The sequence below is a fragment of the Pseudorca crassidens genome, chromosome 9, assembly GCF_039906515.1.
Source record: "Pseudorca crassidens isolate mPseCra1 chromosome 9, mPseCra1.hap1, whole genome shotgun sequence".
In the NCBI taxonomy this organism is placed as follows: domain Eukaryota; kingdom Metazoa; phylum Chordata; class Mammalia; order Artiodactyla; family Delphinidae; genus Pseudorca; species Pseudorca crassidens.
This window is the reverse complement of record NC_090304.1, coordinates 89500228-89526168: the sequence shown is the minus strand read 5'-3', so window position 1 is coordinate 89526168 and position 25941 is coordinate 89500228. Positions and strand designations below refer to the sequence as shown.

Sequence of the window (25941 nt, the reverse complement as noted above, 5' to 3'; positions counted from 1 at the left end):
TGTATTTTAAAAATCATTTTAGAATCAATTTGCCCCTCTCCCAAATTCTGGTAGGTATTGATTGGAGTTGCGTTGAATTTATGTATTAATATGAGAATCAATATTTTTAGAGTGTTGAGTCATTCCATCCCTAAAATGATGTATTTATCCACTTAGTTAGGTTTTCTGTGTCTTTTAATAAAATGTAAACAATGTATCCATTTTAGGCTTATCCATTCTTTGACTAGGATAATGACTAGATTCTTTATACTTTTTGTTACTGTTATGAACGGTATCTTGTTTTCTGTAATTTTTGTAGGAGGTCATTGCAGGTGAGGAACACAATTGTGAGGAACACAGTTGATTTTTGCTTTTTAATCTTGATCAAAATCTCACTGAATTTCCTTATTAGTGTCTGTGGTTTGTCAGGTGAATCTCTGGATCCTCTTTCATCTGTGCATGTAGAGTTTAGTTTCTTCTGTTCCATTCCTTATATCTCATTTCTTTTTTGTGTCTTTTTGCACTAACCCGACATCCAGTTACTATGTTGAATATTAGTTGCTATGGGAGCATCACTGTCCTATTCCCAAATACAGTTCTTATATTAACTTGTGTTAATTTTTAACTTTCTAAGTGTGTTTTTGTACTCTCCTCAACCAGATGAAGAGTCCTTAAGTGTGGATACCTTGTACTAAAATTATCTGTATTCCTAGTAGCATCTAGAGAGTGCTCAATGTATAGTAGGTTTTCAGTATGGTTTTATTGAATTAATGAATGAACTTGGGCATTTGCTGATTACTTGATTGAACATAATGATGAAAACTGAAAGAACTTTTAAGTTATATGTAGTAATATTAATCATAGAATGTATTTAAATAGTGCTTATTTTCAGAGGTATTCATTGCTTTTAAACATACCAGTATACTGTAGTATAAAAGCTATTCGGTACAATTCTTATTATTTTGTTATTTTTATTTGTAAAATTCATGTCAATTCCTACAAGTAATAAAAACCACATTACAGACATTTGAAAAATAGGAGGAAAAATATGTACCTAAATCTCACTAGCCTGATATAGCCACTTTTACCATTTTATTATATTTCTTTCCAGTTTTTTCATATACAGTACTTCTGATTTCCATAGCTGTAACTCTGATGTATAAATAATGTTATATCATATATTTTCATTTAGTATTTTATAATATAATTTTATAATAATTATAATCAGTTATTATAATTGTCTAAGAAATGCTTGTTGAATAAATGAGTTTTATATCATAAGAATTTTTCCACTGTCTTTGTAACCATAAACTTTGATATGTGTATAATAATACATGAATAGATATAATTTAACCATTTCCCTGTAATTGAACATTTTATAGTTTTTAAAATAGTTTTTACTAAGTTAGTAGAGCTGCAATTAACATTTTTATGAATAGAACTCCTCCCCTCCCATATTTTGAGTTACTTCTGTGGGCCGGAATCAGAGAAGTAGATATACTTCTATACTTGAATTTAGGGATATGAAAATTTGCATGGTTCTTGATACATATTGCTTTTCAAAAGGATTATACCAATTTATAGTTATTAGTGACAAATGAGAGTGGTTTCATCTTTAAGAGTTTTTCTAACTTATCTTTAACTTCTGTTTTCTTGTTCTGGGTTTCTTTCAGATTCTTGTCTTTTACTTTTTACGATGTTTGCTGGCTTTTGTGAGCTGTATATGTGAACTTTACTTTTACAAGTGAGTATAAAAGCTTTGCTTCTAAAAGTGCTATGAGGAAGCCCAATATAGCATAGATTATTACTGTGATAGTAGAAGCAGTGTTTAGAAACAGAAAACATTTTCCTTCTAGCTTCTAATATTATATCTAAAGTGCAATTTCTTGTTTGAAACGAACCATTGGAAGGGAATACTTCTAATTATCACTTTCTTTCCTGAGGTGATAAATGGCATATCTTCATATTATTAACTTTAATTCTGTTAATAAATATCTAACTGGTATTTTATTTGGTAGGATTTAGTAGGGCCCTTTTTTTTTTTTTTTCTTTTTTGGTCCTGAGAGATAGGATCATGATTTCTTTCTTCTCCCTTTGAGCTGAGCTGATAGGAAATTATTCCCACTGTGGAACTCACTGCTCTTATTTGCGCCCAGTACATTGTCTTTCACCAAGTACCTATTGGTTGAATGAATATTAGTGAAAGTATTAAGCGGTTAAGTGTTCCAGTAATAAAAATAGCTACCTTTTTTAACATGAAACCTAAGAAACATTTTAATAATGCTTTAAAAGGTATCTGGACTTAGTAATCATTATTTAAAGTCTTCCCACTGCAAAACAGCCAAAAATATAAGATAAAAAAGTTCTTTGGCCTTGACTCTGGGTAGAATAGAGGAAAAAAAAAGAAATCCAGGGCTTCCCTGGTGGCGCAGTGGTTGAGAGTCCGCCTGCCAATGCAGGGGACACGGGTTCATGCTTCGGCCCAGGAAGATCCCACATGCCGTGGAGTGGCTGGGCCCGTGAGCCATGGCCGCTGAGCCTGTGCGTCCGGAGCCTGTGCTCCGCAATGGGAGAGGCCACAACAGTGAGAGGCCTGCGTACCGCAAAAAAAAAAAAAAAAGAAAGAAAAAAAAAGAAATCCAGTGCTGCCTTTGAGGATTGTAATCTTAAGTTAGTCTTTATATGAGTTCAGGACTGAATTCAAATCACCCACATGGCCCCCTAAACCCCAAGTTGAGAGTTTACTTTAAATTGTTCTGGGCTGTTAGTGTTTCCAGGCATCTTGCAAAAACAAATGTAAAATTTCTCTAGAGAAGTGGATCCTTAATCCAGGTGTCAAAGCATTACCATAGATAAAATTCTAGTGAACAAGAATTTATAGTAAAAATAAATGACAAATCACAGAAGGGAACAAAACATTATGAGTGAGAGCCAGCAGAGATAACAGATCAATAGAAAGCTGACCTGCAAAACTTCATTTATTAGGAATTACTAAAATAAGAATATAAAATAATTACATTTAATATTTTTAAAGAAATAAAAGAAGGAATTGAAAACATAAAGAAGAAACAAGAGACTAAACAATCAATGGAGTGAAAAAGAACTTGCAGAATGGGAGAAAATATTTGCAAACCATATATCTGATAAGAGATTCATTTCCAAAATGTATAAGGAACTCCTGTAACTCAATAGTAAGAAACCTAATAATCTGGCCAACATACATGAAAAGATGACAGTATCACTAATCATCAGGGAAATGCAAATCAAAACCACAGTGAGATCACTTCATATTTGTTAGAATGGCTCTTGCCTAAGGAGGCAAGAATATACAATGGAGAAAAGACAGTCTCTTTAGCAAATAGTGTTGGGAATCCTGGACAGCCGCATGTAAATCAATAAATTTAGAACCCTCCCTCACACCATACACAAAAATAAACCCAGAATGGCTTAAAGACTTAAATATAAGACATGACACCATAAAACTCCTAGAAGAGAACATAGGCAAAACATTCTTTGACATAAATTGTACTAATGTTTTCTTAGATCAGTCTCCCAAGGCAAGAGAAATAAAAGCAAAGATAAACAAATGGGACCTAATCAAACTTACAAGCTTTTGCACAGCAGAGGAAACCATAAACAAAACAAAAAGACAAACTACAGACTGGGGGAAAATATTTGCAAATGATGTGACCAGCAGGGGCTTAATTTCCAAAACACACAAACAGCTCCTATAACTCAATAACAAAAAAAACAAAAAACCCAATCAAAAAATGGGCAGAAGACCTAAACAGACATTTCTCTAAAGAAGACATACAGATGGCCAGTAAGCACGTGAAAAGATGCTCAACATTGCTAATTATTAGAGAAATGCAAATCAGAACTACAATGAAGTATCACCTCACACTGGTCAAAATGGCTATCATCAAAAAGTCTACAAAAAATAAATGCTGAGAGGGTGTGGAGAAAAGGAAACCCTCCTACACTGTTGGTGGGAATGTTAATTGCTGCAGCCACTATGGAGAACAGTATGGAGGGTCCTTAAAAAACTAAAAATAGAATTGTCATATGATCAGCAATCCCACTCCTGGGCATATATCCACAGAAAACTAATTTGAAAAGATACATGCACCCCAGTGTTCGTTGCAGCACTATTTACAATGGCCAAGACATGGAAGCAACCTAAATGTCCATTGATAGATCAATGGATAAAGAAAATGTGGTGTGTATGCATATATATATATATATATGTATACACACACACAAAATGCAATACTATTCAGCCATAAAACAGAATGAAATAATACCATATGCAACATGGATGGATCTAGAGATTATCATACTAAGTGAAGTAGGTCAGAAAGAGAAAGACAAATACCATATGATATCACTTATATGTGGAATCTAAAATATGATACAAATGAACGTATTTACAAAACAGAAACTCACGTAGAAAACAGACTCACATAGAAAACAGACTTACATAGAAAACAAAGTTACGGTTACTAAAGTGGAAAGGGGGTGGGGGAGGGATAAATTAGGAGTTTGGGATTAGTAGATACAAACTAATATATATAAAATAAACAACAAGGTCCTACTGTATGGCACAGGGAACTATATTCAATATCCTGTAATAAACTGTAATAGAAAAGAATATGAAAAAGAATATATATATGTATATATACTTTGAATCACTTGGCTGTACACCAGAAACTAACAGAACATTGTAAATCAACTATATTTCAGTTAAAAAAAAGAAAAAAGAATGGCTCTTGTCTAAAAACAAAGACAAGTATTGGTGAGGATGTAGAGAAGTTGGAACCCTTGCACGCTGTTGGTGGAAATGCAAAATGGTACTGTCACTGTGGAAAACAGTATGAGGTTCCTCAGAAAATTTAAAAAAATAGAGCCACCATATGATCCAGCAAACCCACTTCTGGGGATTTATATAAAAGAATTGAAATCAGGATCTCAAAGCAGTATTTGCACTCCAATATTGGTTGCAGCATTAGTCACAATAGCCAAGATTGGAAACAACCTAAATACCCAGTGAGAGATGAATGGGGTGGGGGACGTGGTATACAATGGAGTATTATTCAGTCTTAAAAAAGAAGGAAATTCTGCAAATGTGACGTAGTGGATGAACCCTGAGGAAATTGTGCTAAGGGAAATAACTGGTCACAGAAGAGCAAATATTGCATGATTCCACTTTCATGAGTTATCTAAAATAAATGGTTGAACTCATGGAAAAAAGGGATAGAATTGTAGCTGCCCAGTTTGGGGGCAGGTGGAAATGGAAAGTTGCTAATCAATGGGTATAAAGTTTCACTTACGTGACGTGAATTAGCTGTGGAGATCTGCTGAACATTATGCCTATAGATAACAATACTGTATTTTACATTTAAAAATCTGTAGAGAAGGTAGATATTATATTAAGTGTTCTTACCACAATAAAATTAAAAGGATTAAAAACAAAACAAAAACAAATGAGATTACAAAAATGACCGGGCAGATTTGAAAAAGAACCAAACAGAACTTCTAGAAATGAAAACATAATAATTGATATTGAAAATTCAGTAGATCAAATAACTGATTAGACACTTCTAATAAGTAAACTAGAAGATTGATCTGAAGCAATTACTAAGAATGTAGTACAGAGTGACAGAAAAAAGGAAATATGAAAGGCTAAGAAATGTGTGTGGGGGCTTCCCTGGTGGCGCAGCGGTTGAGAGTCCACCTGCCGATGCAGGGGACACGGGTTCATGCCCTGGTCAGGGAAGATCCCACATGCTGCGGAGCGGCTGGGCCCGTGAGCCATGGCCGCTGAGCCTGCGCGTCCGGAGCCTGTGCTCGGGAGGCCACAACAGTGAGAGGCCCGCGTACTGCAAAAAAAAAAAAAAAAAAAAAAAAATGTATGTGGTCGAGTTGAAAGATCTGATATATATCTAATCGGATCTAGGAGAGATAGAATAGGGAGAGGCAGGATTCAGGGAAGTAATAGCTAATAAGATTTTTCCAGAATCAAAGGAGAAAATATGCTAATCCACAGATTCAGGAAGCCTAACATGCTGAGCTGGATAAATAAAAAGGAATTGGTAAGACTGTGTAAAACAAAGGACAAAGAAGATCTTACAAGTTGACAGAGGACTAATATAAAACCTACAAAGGAATGTCAGGCAGTTAGACCAACAAAAGCATTCTCAAAAGCCAGAAGACAAAAAATATGTTCAAAGTTCTGTGAGAAAATGACTGTCATCCTAAAATTATGTACTCAGCTAAACCACCTTTTAAGACCAAGAGTTAAATAAAGACTTTTCAGACAAAATATAAAGAAAGATCAAACAAAAGCCAGAATTTACCATTAAGAGATCCTCACTAAAGAACCTTCTAAAGGATATATTTAGGAAGAAACAAAATTATTTCAGAAAGAAGGTCTGAGATGCAATAAGGAACCTGAGCAAGAAAATAGGTAACACATAGTTAAGTCTGAACAGATATTGACTAAATGAAGCAATGATCACCTCTAATAATGTTTTATTTATAGGGTTGAAAAGGCCTGTAAGACAAAAGTAAAAGGAGGTATATAATTGCTTTAGAAACATTGACTTAGATAACTATTTATTAAAACTTTGGGGGCTTCCCTGGTGGCGCAGTGGTTGAGAGTCTGCCTGCCGATGCAGGGGACACGGATTCGTGCCCTGGTCAGGGAAGATCCCACATGCCGCAGAGCGGCTGGGCCCATGAGCCATGGCTGCTGAGCCTGCGTGTCCGGAGCCTGTGCTCTGCAACGGGAGAGGCCACAGCAGTGAGAGGCCCGCGTACCGCAAAACACAAAAAAAACCTTTGGTGTAACTCCTAGTCTTTTTTTCTAATAACTGCCATCTATTGAGCAACTCTGTGCCTGGCACTCTTCTGCGCACTTTACCATGCGTTGCCCTCACAGAAACCTTATGCAGTAAGTATTATCATTATCTGCATTTAACAGATGAGCAACCTGACAGATTATGTAACTAGATGAGGGTACCACTGCTAGTGAGTGGAAGGGCCAGGATTTTAACTTGTGCCCATCTGAGGCCTGCTATTTTTCCACTATATCAGGCTGTTTTCCTACTGATATTAGAAATAATCTAGCACAGAAAGTGTACATTTCCTCTTAGGTAGAGAGCTTCTCTCCTGCTTAAGGAATAAGAATGTTTGGGTTTCTTATGCACATGGAATTGCTAACAGACCTGTTGAGACAGTTCTGTATTTGACTTTAGATCTTCAGTGTTCTCTGTGATGCAGACATGTTTTTGTCCTTTAATTTGAAACTTCCATCCCGAAGGTTTGCTATGCTGATAGTCTTTGCCTTTCCTCTAGGGCTGTGTGCAAGAAGTTTGGGCTGCATGTGAGTCGAATGATGCTAGCCTTCTTGGTTCTCAGCACTGGCATGTTTTGCTCATCATCAGGTAAGTAAAAGAGCAGGTGAGGGCATAAAAGTTTCACTGATATTTCACAGTTGCATCAACCAGAAGAACTTGTCCAGATGTAGGTTATATTTGTGTAACATGTCAGTAATTTACAGTCCTGTTATCTACCTGCTCTTGATTGACCTTTACAGCCATCCTGTGGTTGTAAGGTCAGATAAATATTTATAAGTCAGATAAATATTTTCTCATTTTTGCAGGTAAGGACGCTGAAACTTAGAAAGGTGAAGCGACTTACTGAAAGCCAAAGAACTCATAAGTTGTAGAGCTGTTATTTTCATCAGGTTGCTTTCTATTACGTTACTATATTTTTTATCACAGCAGGGCTGAGAAACAGAGGCATCCACTGCCTTTCTTTGCTGTTAGGGGAAGGACAATAATTTTGTTATTTTGCTCAAGGAAGCACTTTATGTCTAAAAGCCCTGGTCTTGATGGTTCTATTTTATGCCAGTTATTTGCAGTGTATTCTATAAAAGTATAAATATATACTATAAAATACAGTATTCTATAAAGTACTGTATTTTATAGAATAAAGTAAGCTTCTGGAAATTTAGAATAAAATTGTTAATGTAGAATGGTGGCTTTCAAACTGTGCTGCCATTGAACATTTGTGTCCTATGAGCTGAGCCAAAGTGGCCTATTGCCAAAAGGTAGCCTGTTTGCAGTTTTCCAGAAAAATTAAGTTACTAGATATAATCATCTCAATTTTAATTTTAATTTTTGCTTGTGTGTACCAGAATCTAGTATACACACTAAATATACACAAAAAATAGTATCTAGCGCAAAAGTATATATTTGCTTTTCACTGACTGTATCAAAATCCATGTTCTGCAGAGATCTCAGGGCCTCACGCCTGAATAACTTTGAGATCCACTGTCCTAAATGAGACTATGCTTTGCCCTCTGAGCTGGCAGAGACCTCATATTCCTCTGCTCCCCTTGGAGCTAGAATCAACAGCTTTGGATGGCATCAATATTATTTAGCATTTATCTGGGAAGGTTGTACTTCACATGTTTTTGTTTTGTTTTGTTTTGTTTTTTGCCGTACACAGGCCTCTCACTGTTGTGGCCTCTCCCGTTGCGGAGCACAGGCTCCGGATGCGCAGGCTCAGCGGCCATGGCTCACGGGCCCAGCCGCTCTGTGGCATGTGGGATCTTCCCGGACCGGGGCACAAACCCTTGTCCCCTGCATCGGCAGGCGGACTCTCAACCACTGCGCCACCAGGGAAGCCCTTCACATGTTTTTTTAGTTACTTTGCTACTCCTAAAATTGATTCTTATGTGAGGGAGATACCTGAGAGTATTTTTAGTTTTATAATTTCAGCTGAGGATGTTAAGGCACAGATAAGTTAAAGGCATCCTTTGATATGAGCCTCTGAACCCTTTGCTGAGTTTCTCAAATCATACTGCCTGTTCATTGTGGTCCCTGTTGGAGTTGGTATTGATTTTTCTAGTGCTAGGTGAAGCACTTAAACAGCAGGGAGAGGCAGATCTGCATTTTTTGTAGAGTTGTTAGAAACATTTTGATGAAATGTTACTGTTGCAGAGACCCTGAAGGTGGTCAGTCCTCTGCTGTATGCAACAAGAAAGTTACCTTGATGGAAGTAATTAGGGGGACATCTAAAGGCCAAACTATCTATGTCAGCGTATGAAGGATGCAAAGCAGTGCTGCCATCGAACGTATTTGTTCCTTGAGAAGGCTTCTGAGAATTCCTACGGGGTACAGGTTGCTAATAGGACAGTCTCAGAAGACTATCAGAGGATAAACTTCTTCAGAAACAGATTGTTAGCAATGGCTCTAAATTTCTTGAAGCATACTTCCTGTCTGGAAATGTAACCTGGAGGTACCTCTGGGGAACCTGGAATCCTGTAAGTTTTAGACTTGGGGTACAGGCCAGGAGATAAATGGCATGGTTGGCATTGTATAATTGGGTGATGTGTTGGTACATAAAAAACAGGAGAGAGAAAATAAAATCATTGAACTTTGTTTTTTAACGAGTATCACTTTACTCCTCATTTCTAATATAGCATTGCTCAAAGTATGTTCCTGGTTATTGACATATTGCAGTGCAGCTATATTTTTAATAACTGATAACTCATAAATCTCAATCTCTTGTCCCTTTCCCCTGTTTTTTTTCATTTCTTTTGTCTTGCAGCATTCCTTCCTAGCAGCTTCTGTATGTACACTACATTGATAGCCATGACTGGCTGGTATATGGACAAAACTTCCTTTGCTGTGCTTGGAGTAGCAGCTGGGGCTATCTTAGGCTGGCCATTCAGTGCAGCTCTTGGGTAAGAAACTAACCTGATTCATCTTCCATGTATCACTGAGTATATAGTCAATCCTAATGTTAGGTTACCTCCATATTCTTTGGGTAGGACCTAAAGTTATAGAAATTAATTATTCAAAGATTCTGGGAATTGGAAGAATATTTCTCTTAGTACTTATTGTTATGATTAATTCTAATAAGAAAGTGACTGTTAAGCATCTGCTGTATCCTGTGCACAGCTAAACCCTTTATGAACTTTATTCCTAAACCTACTCTGCAAGACAAATACAATTATTAGTGCTTTTTTTTTTTTGGTGGGTCTCCATTGCTGCGTGTGGGCTTTCTCTAGTTGCAGCAAGCAGGGGCTACTCTTTGTTGTGGTGCGCAGGCTTCTCATTGCAGTGGCTTTCGTGTTGCAGAGCATGGGCTCTAGGTGCGTGGGCTGCAGTAGTTGTTGCACGCGGGCTCAGTAGTTGTGGTGCGTGGGCTCCAGGGCATGCGAGCTTCAGTAGTTGTGGTGCATGGGCTCAGTAGTTGTGGTGTGTGGGCTCTAGGGCACATGGGCTTCAGTAGTTGTGGTGCATGGGTTCGGTAGTTGTGGCTCGTGGGCTCTAGAGTGCAGGCTCAGTAGTTGTGGTGCACAGGCTTAGTTGCTCCGTGGCATATGAGATCTTCCTGGACCAGGGAATGAACCCGTGTCCCCTGCAATGGCAGGCAGATTCTTAACCACTGTGCCATCAGGGAAGTCTCCAATTATTAGTGCTTTATATAAATGAGAAAGTGGACTTCGAGAGGTTTTGAGTAATTTGCCTTTAAGGTTATGTTTGCTTTGGATCCAGGCCTTCTGACTGTAACAGCTGATGTTTTTTCCACGCTGTACCACCCTGTGCTGTGCATTTTCCCGGTCACCCAGGCTTGTTATCTGAGTTTCCTTTCAGTCCTTCTTCTTTCCTGCCTGCAGCATCTTTTTTTTTCCCAAGTTCCATAGTACCTCTCATTCCTTTTGTACTTTTTGTTTTCACAACTTCTCTAGTTTGTGCTGCCTTAATTTCTTGCCTGTACCACTAGTTATTTAGAAAAATATGTTAGTTTGTATTAAGGTTATTATCATAGTAGTATATCTTTATTATTTTAAAAAAGTACCAGATTGTATGAGGTAAAAAGAATTCTTAGTTCTTTTCTCCCCTAACCCAGTCTTCACAGTTAGTCACTGCTGATAGTTTTGTACATATCTTTCCAGAAATTATCCTTACATGAATAAATGCACACATACACGTTTATACATACATACTTAAATTCTTAAAACAAACAGAATTATCCTATACATATGTATATCTTCTGTACGTAGATTTATATCGTCCTTTGTATCGGTTGCATAACATTCCATTATTATATGGCTGTCCATAATTTATTTAACCATTGTTTTATTGGTAGGCATTTGGTTTTCAGTTTTTTTGCTGTTATACCCAATGCTTCAGTGAACATTTTTGTACATATGTCTATACACTTGTGGAAATTTATCTATGGGATACATTTTTATAAGGGAGTTACTAAATCAGAATAAGCATTTAAAATTTTCTTAAGTGGATTTTAAAGGCTGGTTTCCCCACCTCCAATCTTCTATTCTGCACATCATTCTCAAATTAATTATATTTCTCAAGATTTTGTGTAAGAGCCTCTTCTGTACTTTCTGCTCTCTCCATCATCTTGATGAGTCCCATATCTTTATATAGTCCAGTCATCTCTTAAGCTTCACTCATGTATACCTAGCTGCCTATTGGATATCTCCATTTATATAGCTAAACATTTACAGACTGAACTCATTATCTTCCCTCCAAATCTGTCCTTTACCTTTGTTTCTAGCCCAGAAATGGTACCACCGTCTGTGCTGAGCCAGGACCTGAAAATTATCTGTGACTGTTTTCTCTTTCTCATGTCTTATTAATTTCTTGTACTTCTTGAATATCTTTTTTTTTTTTTTTTGCGGTACGCGGGCCTCTCACTGCTGCAGCCTCTCCCGTTGTGGAGCACAGGCTCCGGACGCGCAGGCCCAGCGGCCATGGCTCACGGGCCCAGCTGCTCCACGGCATGCAGGGTCCTCCCGGACCGGGGCACGAACCCATGTCCCCTGCATCGGCATATGGACCCTCAACCACTGCGCCACCAGGGAAGCCCCTGAATATCTTTTGAATCTACTTTTCTTCACCTCTCTCTGTTCTTTTACGTAGGCTCATAAATGATCTTCCCATCTCTAGTCTTGATCCTTATAAATCTGCTCTCCACGCTCAAACTAGAGTTATCTTCCTAAAATGCAAATATGATTTTATCACTCTGTTTTGTCTTTGTAATAGCTTCCCCATTGCTCTGTGTCACAGAAGTTGGCATTCTGTAGCCTGTGGGTCACACATCCAGCTGGCCTGTTTTGTATAGCCTAAGAACTAAGAAATTTTTACATTTTTAAAGGGCTGTTAAAAAACAACACACACACACACATGAATATGCAACAGAGACCATATGGGGCCTGCAAAGCCTAAAGTGTTTGCTATTGGATCCTTTAAATAAAAAGTTTGCCAACCCCTGCTCTATGGGGTCCAAACTTTAATGTGACTCACAAAGCCTTGTTCTTCCCTCCTTTTTACTTTTCCATCCTCCTTTTGTCAGTTTCTGCATTCCTTTTACTCTCTACTGGGTTTACATTGAACTTCATGAGTTCCCCAAATACCTCTGAGTTGGCGCATTTTGATTAGTCTGCCTTTAGATAAATGATTTCAGGATCACAGTTAATCAGTCAGTTAGCAATGTACTATCATTTATTGACTTATCAAAGGAGAAATGCAGGTGCTATGGAAATGTAACTAGTTGGGGAGAAAAAAATAAAAACACAGAATGTTAATGCAATATTTAGGTAATAGAATGTGGAATTTCAAATCTTAGAAGAGATGTTCACATGACATTGCCAAAGAGATGATAGAGATGATAGTGCCGTATAAACGTAAAGACTTTATGGAAGAGGCAGGAGCAGAGCCTGTAACTGACATTGGGTAGATTCTGTGTAAGTAAATAGATTGGTGTGGGATGGAATTCTTTGTGACTGGAGCACAGGTAAGGGCTCTGACTAGTGTCCTAGATTAGGAAGTCATGGATATGAAGGTGATTGTTCATGCAAGAGGAGTTGAAGCACCCGAGAAAATGAGTATATATAGAGAAAAGTACAACCTTGCTTTTGGGAGCTAGGACCATGGTAGGGCACACCATGAGGCAGGGAAAAAGAAGCCTAGAAAGGAGCACTAGGGAAGCCCCCAGAAAAGAACATCTGAGCCAGGGAGTCTAAAGAGGAAGGAGCAGATGCTTTGTGTCAAGTGCAACAGAAAGACAAAGGGAGATGAAGCTTGTGGAAACATACTGGGTTTGGCGGACAGGAGATTCCTGGTACCTTAGATCAGTCTTAATAGCTTGATGTTAGGCCTTAAGGAAGAAATAGTGAAGACAACACACATATGCTGTTGATACTTGCTTGAGGAATTTAAGTGAAAGGAAGAAGAACAAATATTACATATTACATTTTGGAGCAATATTACATATTGGAAAGGGATATATCAGAATTGAAGTGAAAGTTTGTAATATTATTTTATTACTAAAATCTTAATACATCGTGGAAGGGAGAAATCAGTATTTATTTATTTGGCAGGGTGGGAGTAGGGCAATAGGGTACATTTACTTACAATTAATATATTTTAAATGTCCATTACACATAAATACGTGTAAAATGGAGCTCATTCCGAATACGAATATTTATATTTCTTGTGCATTGTGGGATGCATCTCACTCTGATGAGTCCTGTGAAGAGATCACATTTTTTATTTTTGAGAAGACATCCTTTCATGTACCAGCTTTCTTCCCTCACTGTAATTGCTAGAGACATTTTATTCTCAGTTCAGCATGAGGTGTGTGTAAATCTGACCTGTTTCAGTTTCTATTCTAAGTATTTAACTCCCCACTTTCTATCTCTCTGTTAAATAGTTTACCTATTGCCTTTGATTTGCTGGTCATGAAGCACAGATGGAAGAGTTTCTTTCATTGGTCACTGGTTGCCCTAATGATCTTTCTGGTGAGTTTTCTTTTTATCTTGTTTTGTTCTAAAGTTGTAATGAAAGCAACTTCTGATGTGGATGGAAAAGAGGACATTAGGAATTGATTCTGTTTTTCATTCTGAAGTTTATCCTATTAGCATTGTGAGAATGTTTCCAGAGCAAAACTCTGCAATTGCTATGTATTTTCTGCTCTCTTTTAGGTGCCTGTGGTGGTCATTGACAGCTACTATTACGGGAAGTTGGTGATTGCACCACTGAACATTGTTTTGTATAATGTCTTTACTCCTCATGGACCTGATCTTTATGGTAAGGCCTTATGAAATTAGGGAAGAGTTAGGGGATAGCTTAATTTGCCTCAGCTTTGAAATTTTAATTCAGCTGCCACAGTTTATCAAATATAGCCTTTCTTTGCTGGTAATATTTTCTTATTTAAAAATAAATGACATTTGAACATAGCACAGTGATGATATATAGCCACTAAATATTTTTCCTTGATTAATGTGATGTTCAGATCTGGCTTTCTGTTAGTCCTGCTGCCTCTTATTCTCAGTTTCAGAGTAGTGAGGACTCTGTTGGGTATGCCTTGGGTTTTGATGCTACTCGTTTAAAATTAAGTTACTTTTTTCTCTTCTCATTAGAAAATCAATATGATAACAAAAATAAGAAAATTAAAACATTCATAATCCTATCATCTCCAGATAGCTATTGTTAACACCTTGGAAAATATTCCTCCAGAGATTTTCTATACATTTGGTATAATATTTGGAGTTACTTTTTCTTTTTTTAATTTGTTTTACTTTAGTATTATGCATTAGGGGAGAAAGTTTAGAAAATCTGTAGACAAAGTGTAGCAAATGGGGGTGAGATCAGCATGAGAGGGTGGATAGTTTGGCCAGTTTAGGATTAAGAGGGGAAAAAAGGGAATGCCTTTGGTCTGGGGTTGGTTCTCCAATTTCCATCCATCTCCATCCCTCCCCCTTTTTTTTTTTTTTCCCAGCCAGCCATTGAGCTTGTTTGGGGTTTTTTTGTTTGTTTTTTTGGGTTTTTTGTCCCCTGAGGGCATTTGAGTTAGTGACCACTACCGAGGGATAAGCTAGAGATCTTTCTAATGAGATCAGCCAAGTCAGTAAACATTTTATGAGACAGTTTCTCATTAAATAAGTATAGTTTCTTCTGCCTTAATCTTTTGAAGGTCTTAGAGCATTCTGTATATGTGACTGTCTTGGGCTCTGCTATGAAGCAGGTTAGTATTATTTCTGTGTCTCTTATCAATTTCACCCACGCCCATCATTTTTCTGTGCCACTTTGCCAATAGAACCAACAGATTGACTGAGGAGAATTAAAGTAAGCATATAAATGAGATTTAATTGGGCCTCCTGGGATTTGGGGAATGTTGTCATTTTAGATGGCGGGTAATAGGTTAAAAATAAACAGTGTTTTGTTCAGTGAATTGAATCCACAAACTGCATAGTTAGAGAATAATTGCTAAGTGAAGGCATTTTAAAAGGCTCTTTTATGTGGCTCCAAGATCGCTGAGACTATGAGAAAAAGCCCCAATTTTAAGCTTTTGCCTCTAGATGTCTCCCTTTATCTAGGGAGAGTTGCGTGTTTTTAATTGCCCATTGTTTTAGTTTACTTGTAAAACTTCAGTTGATTCTACAGGACAATAGAAGGGGGACTGTCCTCCTACATCCAGATTGCATATTAGAAATTGATTTACATGGAACCTATTGGAAACATAATATACATTATAGATAGGTGAATAAATTGTGTTAATTTGAGTTAAATTTTGAAAAGTTGGCTTCTCCACCTTTTAAATGGGTTATTACATATTGATATTCTGACTGCTTATTTATAAATAAAACTTTGTGTGAGAGTATATGAAAGTTTCATAATTTTTATAGTCCTCTAGATTGATGAGGATTTTACACCTAGAGATAAGCAGGTTGGTAGGGAGAATAGGAAAGAAAGAGTAAATTCTGACCTAAGTTTATGTTTCTGGTTTAACAGTGGGTAGGTTTTAGGATCCAGCGGAGCAGTGGCCAGTCTTTCTCTGCATGTTGGCATCTGCTGTTCATTTCAGCCAGTGTTTTATGGGGAAGAGTCCTTGGGTCTCTGTTCTGCCAGCTTTAGTGAACCTAGGTTAGCTTCAGTTCAGATTTTGCTATTTTGGATGTGCAGGAGCTGATCACTTTCCTAGTGATAGCAAAAGCTTTGTTGGGACAGAGGGAATTGTTGTACTGGGTATCAACAGGACTGATTGCGGGGCTGTAGTCAGCCAGACTTTAGGGGGTTGTTCTTTGATGGTAGAATTCTTGTGCTTTTCCCTCATCTTTGACAAATTTTCAGGGGTGTCTGATTTCCATGTTAACTCCATTTTGCTTTAGCAGACTTACAGAGAATGTTTCTTCCATTTTAGGAGTAGGTAGTCTTTGTGTATTCTAGGTCTTCAATAAAGATTTCTTATGAATGAATGAATGAACAAATTCTGGAGTACCCATCAGATTACATAAGTGCTCTGATCACTATTCTATCCTAGAACTAGATACAAATTAAGAACAATAGAGGTGAAAGTAGTACTTTACCATTGTCAGCTAATTTTATTGTAATTGTTGAGTCCATTCAGTAAATATCAAAGACTTATATGCTGTACAGTTGTCAGACAGCCTGTTTTTTGTCATGGAAACTCTTTCACTTGTTTGGCACTTTTGGGCATTATTTTGACTATTTTCTAAGAGTCTCCTGCTTAAAGTGCTTTGTTAGCTATGGTAGGCACATAGTTTTTTGTTTTTTTTTTTTAAAGAAGATGTTGGGGGTAGGAGTTTATTAATTAATTTATTTATTTTTGCTGTGTTGGGTCTTCGTTTCTGGGCGAGGGCTTTCTCTGGTTGTGGCAAGTGGGGGCCACTCTTCATCGCGGTGCGCGGGCCTCTCACTGTTGTGGCTTCTCTCGTTGCGGAGCACAGGCTCCAGACGCGCAGGCTCAGTAGTTGTGGCTCACGGGCCTAGTTGCTCCACGGCATGTGGGATCCTCCCAGACCAGGGCTCGAACCCGTGTCCCCTGCATTAGCAGGCAGATTCTCAACCACTGCGCCACTAGGGAAGCCCAGGCACATAGTTTTTTATCTGAAAATTTAAAATGCGTTGTGCTGATAGTTTTTGCATACATCTAGTGTTGTCTCTTACATATAAGAACATAATAAGCCTATAAATACTTCTTGAATGAATGGATAAATGACTTCAGCTAAAGAAACATTGAATCAATTGCTTTTGAACATTTATCATGTGTCCTCATAGAATTTACTGTCTAATAAGGCTGCAGACACATGAATAGATAATTACAGTCCAATCTGTTATGTGCTACAGTGGAAAGATAGGGAATCAAAGGAGCAAGTTCATCTGGTAGTATCAGGAAAGACTTCTTAGAGGTAGTGATCTTTGAGCTGAGCCTGGAAGGAAGAGAGGGAGTTTGCCAGGTAGGCACCATGCGGGTACATTGTAGAAAAATAGAATTTCAAGTGTAGGGACTGCTGAGACAAAAAGATTGAATATTGAGTTCTTTTTTAAAAACTTAAAGTAGTTTTACAGCATTAGCTGAATTTTAGGTAGGAACTACACAGGCATGAGCAAGATAATTTCAGTCTCTCCATTGTGATTGTAATAATGGTCCCCAACTTATGATGGTTCAACTTAGAATTTTTTTTTGACTTTATGATGGTGCGAAAACAATACACGTTCAGTAGAAACCATACTTCGAATTTTGAACTTGGATCTTTTTCCAATAGGCGGTATGATATCTCTCGTGATGCTGGACAGTGGCAGCAAGCCATACCTCCCAGTCAGTCACTCCATCGTGAGGGTGAACAATGGAAACTCATACAGCCATTCTTTACCAGCAACCATTCTGTTTTCACTTTCAGTACAGTAGTCCATAAATTACATAAGACAGTCAACATTGTGTTATTAAATAGGCTTGGTGTTAGGTGATTTTGCCCAACTGTAGGCTAATGTAAGTGTTCTGAGCATGTTTGAGGTAGGCTAGGCTAAGCTGTGATGTTCGGTTGGTTAGGTGTATTAAATGCATTTTTGACTTACGATATTTTCAGTTTATGATGGGTTTATCAGGACTTAACTCCATCATAAGTCGAGGACGATCTGTACATATTTATTCTCTCCGTTGTTTCTGGTTTTCAAAGGGACCTTTCTATACTTTCTTGGCCAGATAACATATATTAATGACACATTCCAGACCTGGGCTGACTCTTGACTTTTGAAGCCAGGGGAAAGAAATAGTTTTCACAACTATTACTTGGATGAGGTAAAGAATACTTGGCATTTAGGAAATTTAGAGTAGTGTAGACATAAAGTTGCAAAGTTGTAGGGGAAACATCTCTATAGGGTCAGAGATCAAGAGGTGAAATTTAGTGTTGCAAAAAGGAAAGTGACTGGGCTTGGCACTGATTTTGCCTCTTTCCCTTGTAACATTTCAAGTCCTCAGATGTTGAGGTTAAGTATTTTTGTGTGTGAGTGAAGAGCAGTGCTGCTGTCTGATGAGCAGGACACAGGCCCGGAGAAGGTGTGGGAGGACAGGTGTAAGAAATGCTCTCCCCTCAAAAATAACAGTGGGTCTGCTCAAGGATGCCACTTGGTGGCCTAGGATGTGATCCCTGCCTGTTTGTGTGTTTTATCAAATCTGTCAGATCACAGGACAGGAGATTTCAGAAGGTAGGGGCTGGTGTCCTCTATCAAAAGGCCCACAGTTTTCCATTCCTGCAGCGGCAGAGGATGAAGCCCCAGAGGAGTCTTTTGGGGAGTGCTCAGGGTCACCTGCCAGCCACAGCTGTTCCAGAGCCTTCCCTCTTTTGTTAATCATTTCTGTTGAACCTTGGTGGCTTTTTCTTCTTGGTGGTGCAAATTTGACATTTATAAGGATGATTTACTATAATTTAGTTCCTAGAGTTCTATAAAATTGTAGGCCTATAAAAGATTCCAGATTCCATTCAATCTGTGGAACAATAAACATTATCCCCTCTTCTTTTAGCCTCTTGCAAAGCTCCCTTTAGCTCGCTTGAATGAAAGGAATTGAGGCACTTTCCATAAAGAGGGAGATAGGTGAGTCACTCCCTGCAAAGACCCTGCTTCCAGCTTCCTTTCACCTTTCATTTTGCACCAGTTAAATGCTTAGCTTGTCATTCTGACACATTTTTTTCTACATAGTTCAGCTTTGATATTTTCTGAGAGCAGCGCTGAATATCTCCCTGGAAAGAGATAAAAGTTTTTACTCTTTGAAGGCAGATGCCTCATCAAGTAGGGGAGGACACTGGCTAACAGAATTCACTATTTTTGTCCCCTTTTGCTCTTGTTTTTAAGACTGTTGTCAACTTGAACCTTCCCAAATCTTGACTTATCCCCCGATTTTTACCCCATCCTTCAGGGAAGTAACAGTCTTACGAAATGTTCACAGCCTAGCTGTGAACTTGATCTATGAGCTCCTAACACATAAAAATAATTGAGTTTACCAACTTAATGCTTTTGGTTCCACATCTCAGAGTACAGTGTACCTTGGTAAAAAGATACCCCTAACAGGAGGGCATAGTAAGTTGTGGTCAAGACAAAAAGACTAAAGAGCTTTCCTGAAAAAAACGTATATTTGCAAAGATCAAAGAGAAAGAGGCTTTTTTCTTTTGATGTTTAGCATCTGTAGTAGATGATGTGGAAGGTGATCTCCTTTCCTCTAGTCACTCTGATTTTTCTTCTCAGGGTCAGATTTCCAGAATTTTGTAAAGAAGAAGGTGGGTCAAGGTTGATAGCATTGCCACCACACTGGCAGTCAGGAGAGGATTGTGCAAAAACTTACTTCTCTGGAAACTGGATGTCTAAAGAACTCAGTTTAGGAAATGTGTTGTTAAATAGTAATTAAAATCCAGAGAAGACGTGTATTTCTGTTTTGAAAATAAAACCATCCATTAGTTTTCTATAACCCAAAAGGTTATTTGTAGAGAATACAAGATATAAATGTCTCTAATGAGCTTGGCCTGGGACAAAATCTCTGTTCCTGAACAGTCCCTATCATTGTATTTAGACAGGAGGGAGAGAGCTTTCCCAAAAGGTGACCCACGATTGAATTTGAGTCCTTCCTTAGGGTCCCCCTCTTCTTCTTCCTCCTCCCTTAGATGTTTCTAGCATTAAGGGTTTGGTTTCTAATCTTATTTTGCTGTGCAAGCTGCAAAAATGTCAGGCTTTTCTGCCTATTTCTCTGCCTTCTGATTACCCTTTTAAGCAATGCTGATTGCAGTAAATTGCTGTGGTGCAACGCGGGTGTCACAACACACAGTGATTAAAACCCGCATGTGTCATTCACTGCCTGATTGAAGTAATCACATGGAGGGGAAGAGCAGATGAAAAACCTGCTAAATGTGCAGAGGGGGGCTTTTTCTCATCATTTGGGTTTAAGGATTTTGAGTTAAAGAATCAAAACTTGTGTGAGTAAGGCTTGTGTTTTCAGTCATTTTGTTTCATTCTGAATCCCCAAAACTTCCGAGCAGGGTCTGGGTCTCTGAACATGGTTTTCCTAAGGAAAACAAGTTGTTGCTTTTTACGGAACACAGGGGACCTGTATACACACTATCAAATAGTGGTTGAGTGTATCAAGGGGAAGGATGCTAGAATGTAACTAGGAGAAACAGGTAGGAAGGAAATGGGAAAGGCCCTAATATCTCAGCCCTGCAAGACTGCAACCCACCACGCCCACCCTCCCCCAACCCCTGTGCCCCTACTTCACGTGCCAATTCAAAGTCCACGTTGTCACCTGGGCTTCTGACTGACCAGCTGTAGATTAGTTGTCCCTGCAACCCCCACCTCAGGTTCAATCAATTTGCCAGAGTGGCTCCCAGAACTCAGAGAAACATTTACTTGTGTTTACCAGTTTATTATAAAGGATACAAGCCAGGTGGAAGAGATGTGTAGGGCAGGGTGTTTGGGAAGATAACGTGGCACTGCCGTGCTCTCTGGGTGTGCCACAGCCCCGTGGGCTCCTCTGCCTGTTCACCAACCCAGAAGCTCTCTGAACACTGACTGTCCTTTTGGGTTTTTATGGAGGCCTCATTACATAAGTACCATTGCTTGAATCATTGGCCATTGTTGATGAAACCCTGTTGCCAGCCCCTCTCCCCTCGCCAGAGAAGGGGAGGACAGGACTGAAAGTTCCAACCCTCCAGTCACTCGATTGGTTCCCCTAGCAACTAGTCCTCATCCTTAGGTTACCTGGGGCTTTCCTGAAGCTCCCTCATTAACAGAACAAAAGACACCTTTATTCCTCTCACCACTTCGCAAATTACAAGGGTAATTTTAGGAGCTTTATACTAGGAATGGGGGTGAAGACCAAATAAATACTTCTTATTATAAATCATAGTGTCACCACTAAGCTATTTATGTTATTTGGTGGTTCTGAAAAGTATTAGTTCCGTTTGGGCTAGGTTATAGTGGTCATGATAGAAAATACAGCTAAATATTTGAAACCTGATTTCTAAGAGGGGGGCGGCTTGTGGACTCTCATACACATGAGGCACTGGATCATCAACATTACTTGAACAAAAAGCAGTATGAGTCAAGCGTTGTAATAGGTATTGGAGGCATCCACTAATGATTTCTTATCTCGTTATCTCCCTCAGGTACAGAGCCCTGGTATTTCTATTTAATTAATGGATTTCTGAATTTCAATGTAGTCTTTGCTTTGGCTCTCCTGGTCTTACCACTGACTTCTCTTATGGAATACCTACTGCAGAGATTTCATGGTGAGTGGCATAACGGATGATAGACTTGGTGGGGCGTGGGAGGGAAGAGAAGTAACAATGGGTACCAAGAAGTGAAAAAGAATCTCCTTACTTTATTCTCCATTTTCTTCCTATGGAAATGTTTGGTTTATTGCATTTTCCATTTGTGTTCGTAGATTATTTAACTTATGTTGTTAACCTGTGTGAAAGTTTGGTTAATAATTGCAAGTGAGGAGTCTGTATGATTTACAGAACCACCTGGAGAGGCAGGAACATTTATAAAATCTTGGGAGATAAGCCTATCTATACGAGTCTTCTGTTTTTTAAAGAACTGTGTGTTGGCATGCAAGATTGCTTAAGATAATCAATGCTAGAGGCAAACATTCTCTGGGAAATTCAACCAAAAATTTGAGAACTAAACCATATAGAGGTTCCCCCAAATTGGATGCTTGTTCTGATTCTGTATTGCACAGCCAGTGTTTTCTCAGGTTGTCATGGCTCTGGATATGTAGTGCCCATAGTTTCTTTTATGGAAGACAGATCTGAGCAGAAATGCATCTGAGCTTTGGAAGGAGATTTAACTTCAGACTTTTTAGTCTGATTTGGATGCCATATGATCCCTCAGTACCATTCCCCATTCTGCTTTTCTACTATTAATGGTTTATAAAGACTTCACTGTGTTCATAGAATATGAAAGCAGCCTTCAGAGTCACTTTTGTTTTGTTTTAGGACTTTCGTTGTAACATAACCGTGATGCCATTATCCTAACAAAATTAACAGTAATTTCTTAATATCATCTAATACCCAGGTAATGTTTAGATTCCTACATTGTCTGAAAAATAGCTTTTTATAGTTTTTATAGTTCTTTATAGTTTGTTTAAAGCAGGATCTAAACAAGAGTCATATAGTGAACTTGGTGTTATGTTTCATAAGCTTTTTTAGAGGTTCCCCCCTCACCTTTTTCCTCCTGGAGATTTCTAAAGAAACCAGGTCATGCATCTTGCATAGTGTCCCACATTTGGATTCAGCTGTTTGTCCCCTCGAGGTATTAATGTATTCCTCCATTCCTTGTATTTCTTAAGGATCATTTTTTCTTTTTTTTTTGAAAAGTAACTTTTTCCCTGACTATAAAAATATTTATGCTTGTGGAAAATTTGGAAATGCTTGTGATGTAAGTATAAAAACAGTAAAAATAAAATAAAAATAGTATATTAAGCTGTTCTCTAAAGTATGAATCCAATTTTGGTTTAAAAGTGTGTAATGTATCCACATGTCCACCTAGTAACTAGTCCCCATCCTTAGGTTACCTAGGGGCTTTCCTTTATACTTTTTAAAATACTTTTTTTAGTACTTTTCTTCTGTTTTTTTCTTTATTTTTTTTTTTGTATTTTATAATGGAAACAATCTTTTTCAAAAGAGGAAACATTAAGAAATAAAAATAATAAAAGAAAAAACGTAGAAAAATATAAAGAGGCAGGAAAGAAATTACCCATTATCTCATCATGTAGTACAACTGGTTATAATTTTGTACATTTTATAGAGGACCTTTCAAAATTTTAGGCCATATTTTTAAAATGTATTCGTTAGCTTTTAAGATACAGAAGAGGAAGAGATTGTTTACTTATAGAAGACAGATTTTTTTCTTATGATGAAGAAAATTCCAACCTAAAATACCTCCTGGAAAGGTATAAGTCCTAAATTATAACCTAAAATCTCATGATAAAATCTTAGAGTGAAAAGTTTAAAAGATAAGGTTGTTATTGCAGTTCAAGAATTTTTATTCCTAAAGAGTTTCTGCAAAAGCACGGATAACTACGGAGCACAGTTAAACATTGCTTAGTTGGGCTTTGATGACAACCCTGATCTTTTTATCTAAATTTGCTCAGTGTAGACATAATGGACACCAGGGGGCGCTATCTATCTACCCTAGGCCAGTGATTCCTGCGCACTTCTTGTTGTCACTAGTATAAGCACAGCAGGGGATGCCTTCACTGTAGGTTGCAGGTTTATCACTCAGTGTTCATGTACCTAACCACAGGAACCTTCCAGTAGGTGCTTAGGTCTTAGTTTTCATTAAATTCCTTTAATTCTTTCACATGCTTTTAAGTACACCTTGACTTTAATTTTGTGATACAGAGTGGATGGGTACTGCAGAACAGGAGAGAAAACTTGATCAGTAAACTTCCTTTAAGAGTGTTTTTATATTTGCTTTGAAACAAACTCTGTCATTTGTAGCTTGAGGAAAACCAGTGATGGGTTTGAGAATCCTACTTTTTTCCTTTTCTTTGATCTATAGCCATTTGGTGTATAAGTAAGATTAATGCAGTAAACAGAGCATAGGAATTAAAATACAAGAAATGAATTTATGTTATGCTTTTGGTTGATCTCAGGAACTTTTAGTCTTAGTGGCAGGACTCATTAGGAAGAGAAATCTGTTTTTTCTTCATCCAGTGTAGAAATTATTAAGCTCTATTACGCATTCACCTGTTCTAGCTAAATCCAGTATTGTGCCTTCCTTTAAATGTTGGACCTCTTGGGAGGGCTAAGGAGTATATACCTCTTTCTACTTGACTCCTTTATTATATCAGAGAAAGTGTGAATACAAGAATTGAAACATTTTATTGGGTGCCCTAGGGTATACATCCCAGTTTGAGGTCAAGAGAACATTGAAACTAAACATGCTGTTTTGTTCTAACATGGTGAAAGGTGGATATTTTTCTGTCTTACAGTTCAGAATTTAGGCCACCCATATTGGCTTACCTTGGCTCCAATGTATATTTGGTTTATAATTTTCTTCATCCAGCCTCACAAAGAGGAGAGATTTCTTTTCCCTGTATATCCACTTGTATGTCTCTGTGGTGCTGTGGCCCTTTCTGCACTTCAGGTGAGTTTCAGGGAAATGTATATCTGCTTCATTCTGTTTCACTTTAAATCGTTCATAAAACTTATAGGCAAATTACAGAATGCTTCCACCTAAGATATTTTATCTGTACATTACACCTGATACAGATATTATAAAGCTTTATGTATTGATTGCTTAAATGTTGCTTTGACTCTTATTTGCTGATTACGTATTTGCAGTGTTAATTTGTGTGTTAATTTGTCTCTGTTGCCAATAAGAATCCAATTGCTATGAAAGGAATTTTTTTAAGTCACTGAATGGGCCTAGCACAGAACGGTGGAACCACAGCAGAGCTAATGGAATGTGTACTCTTCCACTACAAGACCTGAATGAAACTGGCTCAAGTGTTTGGGATTACATCAGGCAGTTAGCAATGTGGGACACTTTGTAATCCTGGCTTAAAAACCTGTCCAGGTCAATTCCCTGTCAGAACTAATCTTGAATATCTCTGTAATTATGGCTTCAGAAGCGCCAGACTCTTTTTTTTTTTTTAACCTCTGCTACCATTTGCAGTTAGCAGAAGAAGAATAATTAGGGTGATAGTTTTTTTCTAGTTTTTTTTCTTAACAGATTTATGTTAAGATATAATTCACAAACCATAGAATTTACCCATTTAAAGTGTATGATACAGTCTTTTTTAGGCTATTCACAGATCTATGTAAGCCTCACTGCAGTCAATTTTAGAACATTTTTATCACCTCAAAAACCCTGTACCCTTTAGCTGTCGTAACCCCCCTTCCATATCTCCTCAGCCATAAGCAACAGCTAATCAATCTACTTTGTATCTCTATAGATTTGCCTATTCTGGACATTTCATATAAATGAAATCATAAAATATGTGGTCTTTTGTGACTTCTTTCATTTAGCATAATGTTTTTATTTTTTAAAATAAATTTATTTTATTTATTTATTTTTGGCTGTGTTGGGTCTTCGTTGCTGTGCGTGGGCTTTCTCTAGCTGTGGCGAGCGGGGGGGCTACTCTCCGTTGCGGTGCCTGGGCTTCTCATTGCGGTGGCTTCTCTTGTTGCAGAGGACCAGCTCTAGGTGCGCGGGCTTCAGTAGTTGTGGCAGGCGAGCTCTAGAGTGCAGGCTCAGTAGTTGTGGTGCACCGGCTTAGTTGCTCTGCGGCATGTGGGATCTTCCTGGACCAGGGCTCGAATCCGTGTCCCCTGCATTGGCAGGCGGATTCTTAACCACTGTGCCACCGGGAAGTCCTAGCATAATATTTTTAAAGCTCATCCATGTTAGGATGATAGTTTTAAAAAATAATTTTAATTATAAAAGTAACTGAACTTTATTGCAGATAATTTTTCTTTTACCACTTTCTAAATCAGTCCTACTACCCTAACAAAATCTCCTTCTAGCATTTTTGCCGATCATATAACAATCTATTTTGATTGTAACCTAAGGTTTGTGTAACTTTACATCCCTCTTAATATAATTATAACATTCTCTATATTGCTAT

General features: G+C 38.0%; 1 protein-coding gene across 3 annotated transcripts in view; it reads left to right on the top strand.

The window, feature by feature from the left end:
• Positions 1-25941, top strand: part of ALG9 (ALG9 alpha-1,2-mannosyltransferase) — a 104400-nt gene that overhangs the window by 5754 nt on the left and 72705 nt on the right. For all 3 annotated transcript variants that reach the window (XM_067750988.1, XM_067750989.1, XM_067750990.1), the window contains exons 4-10: positions 1653-1723; positions 7336-7424; positions 9598-9733; positions 13732-13819; positions 14003-14108; positions 21473-21595; positions 24304-24458. In XM_067750988.1, coding sequence (XP_067607089.1) covers positions 1653-1723; positions 7336-7424; positions 9598-9733; positions 13732-13819; positions 14003-14108; positions 21473-21595; positions 24304-24458 — 768 coding nt within the window. The remainder of the gene's footprint in view (positions 1-1652; positions 1724-7335; positions 7425-9597; positions 9734-13731; positions 13820-14002; positions 14109-21472; positions 21596-24303; positions 24459-25941) is intronic.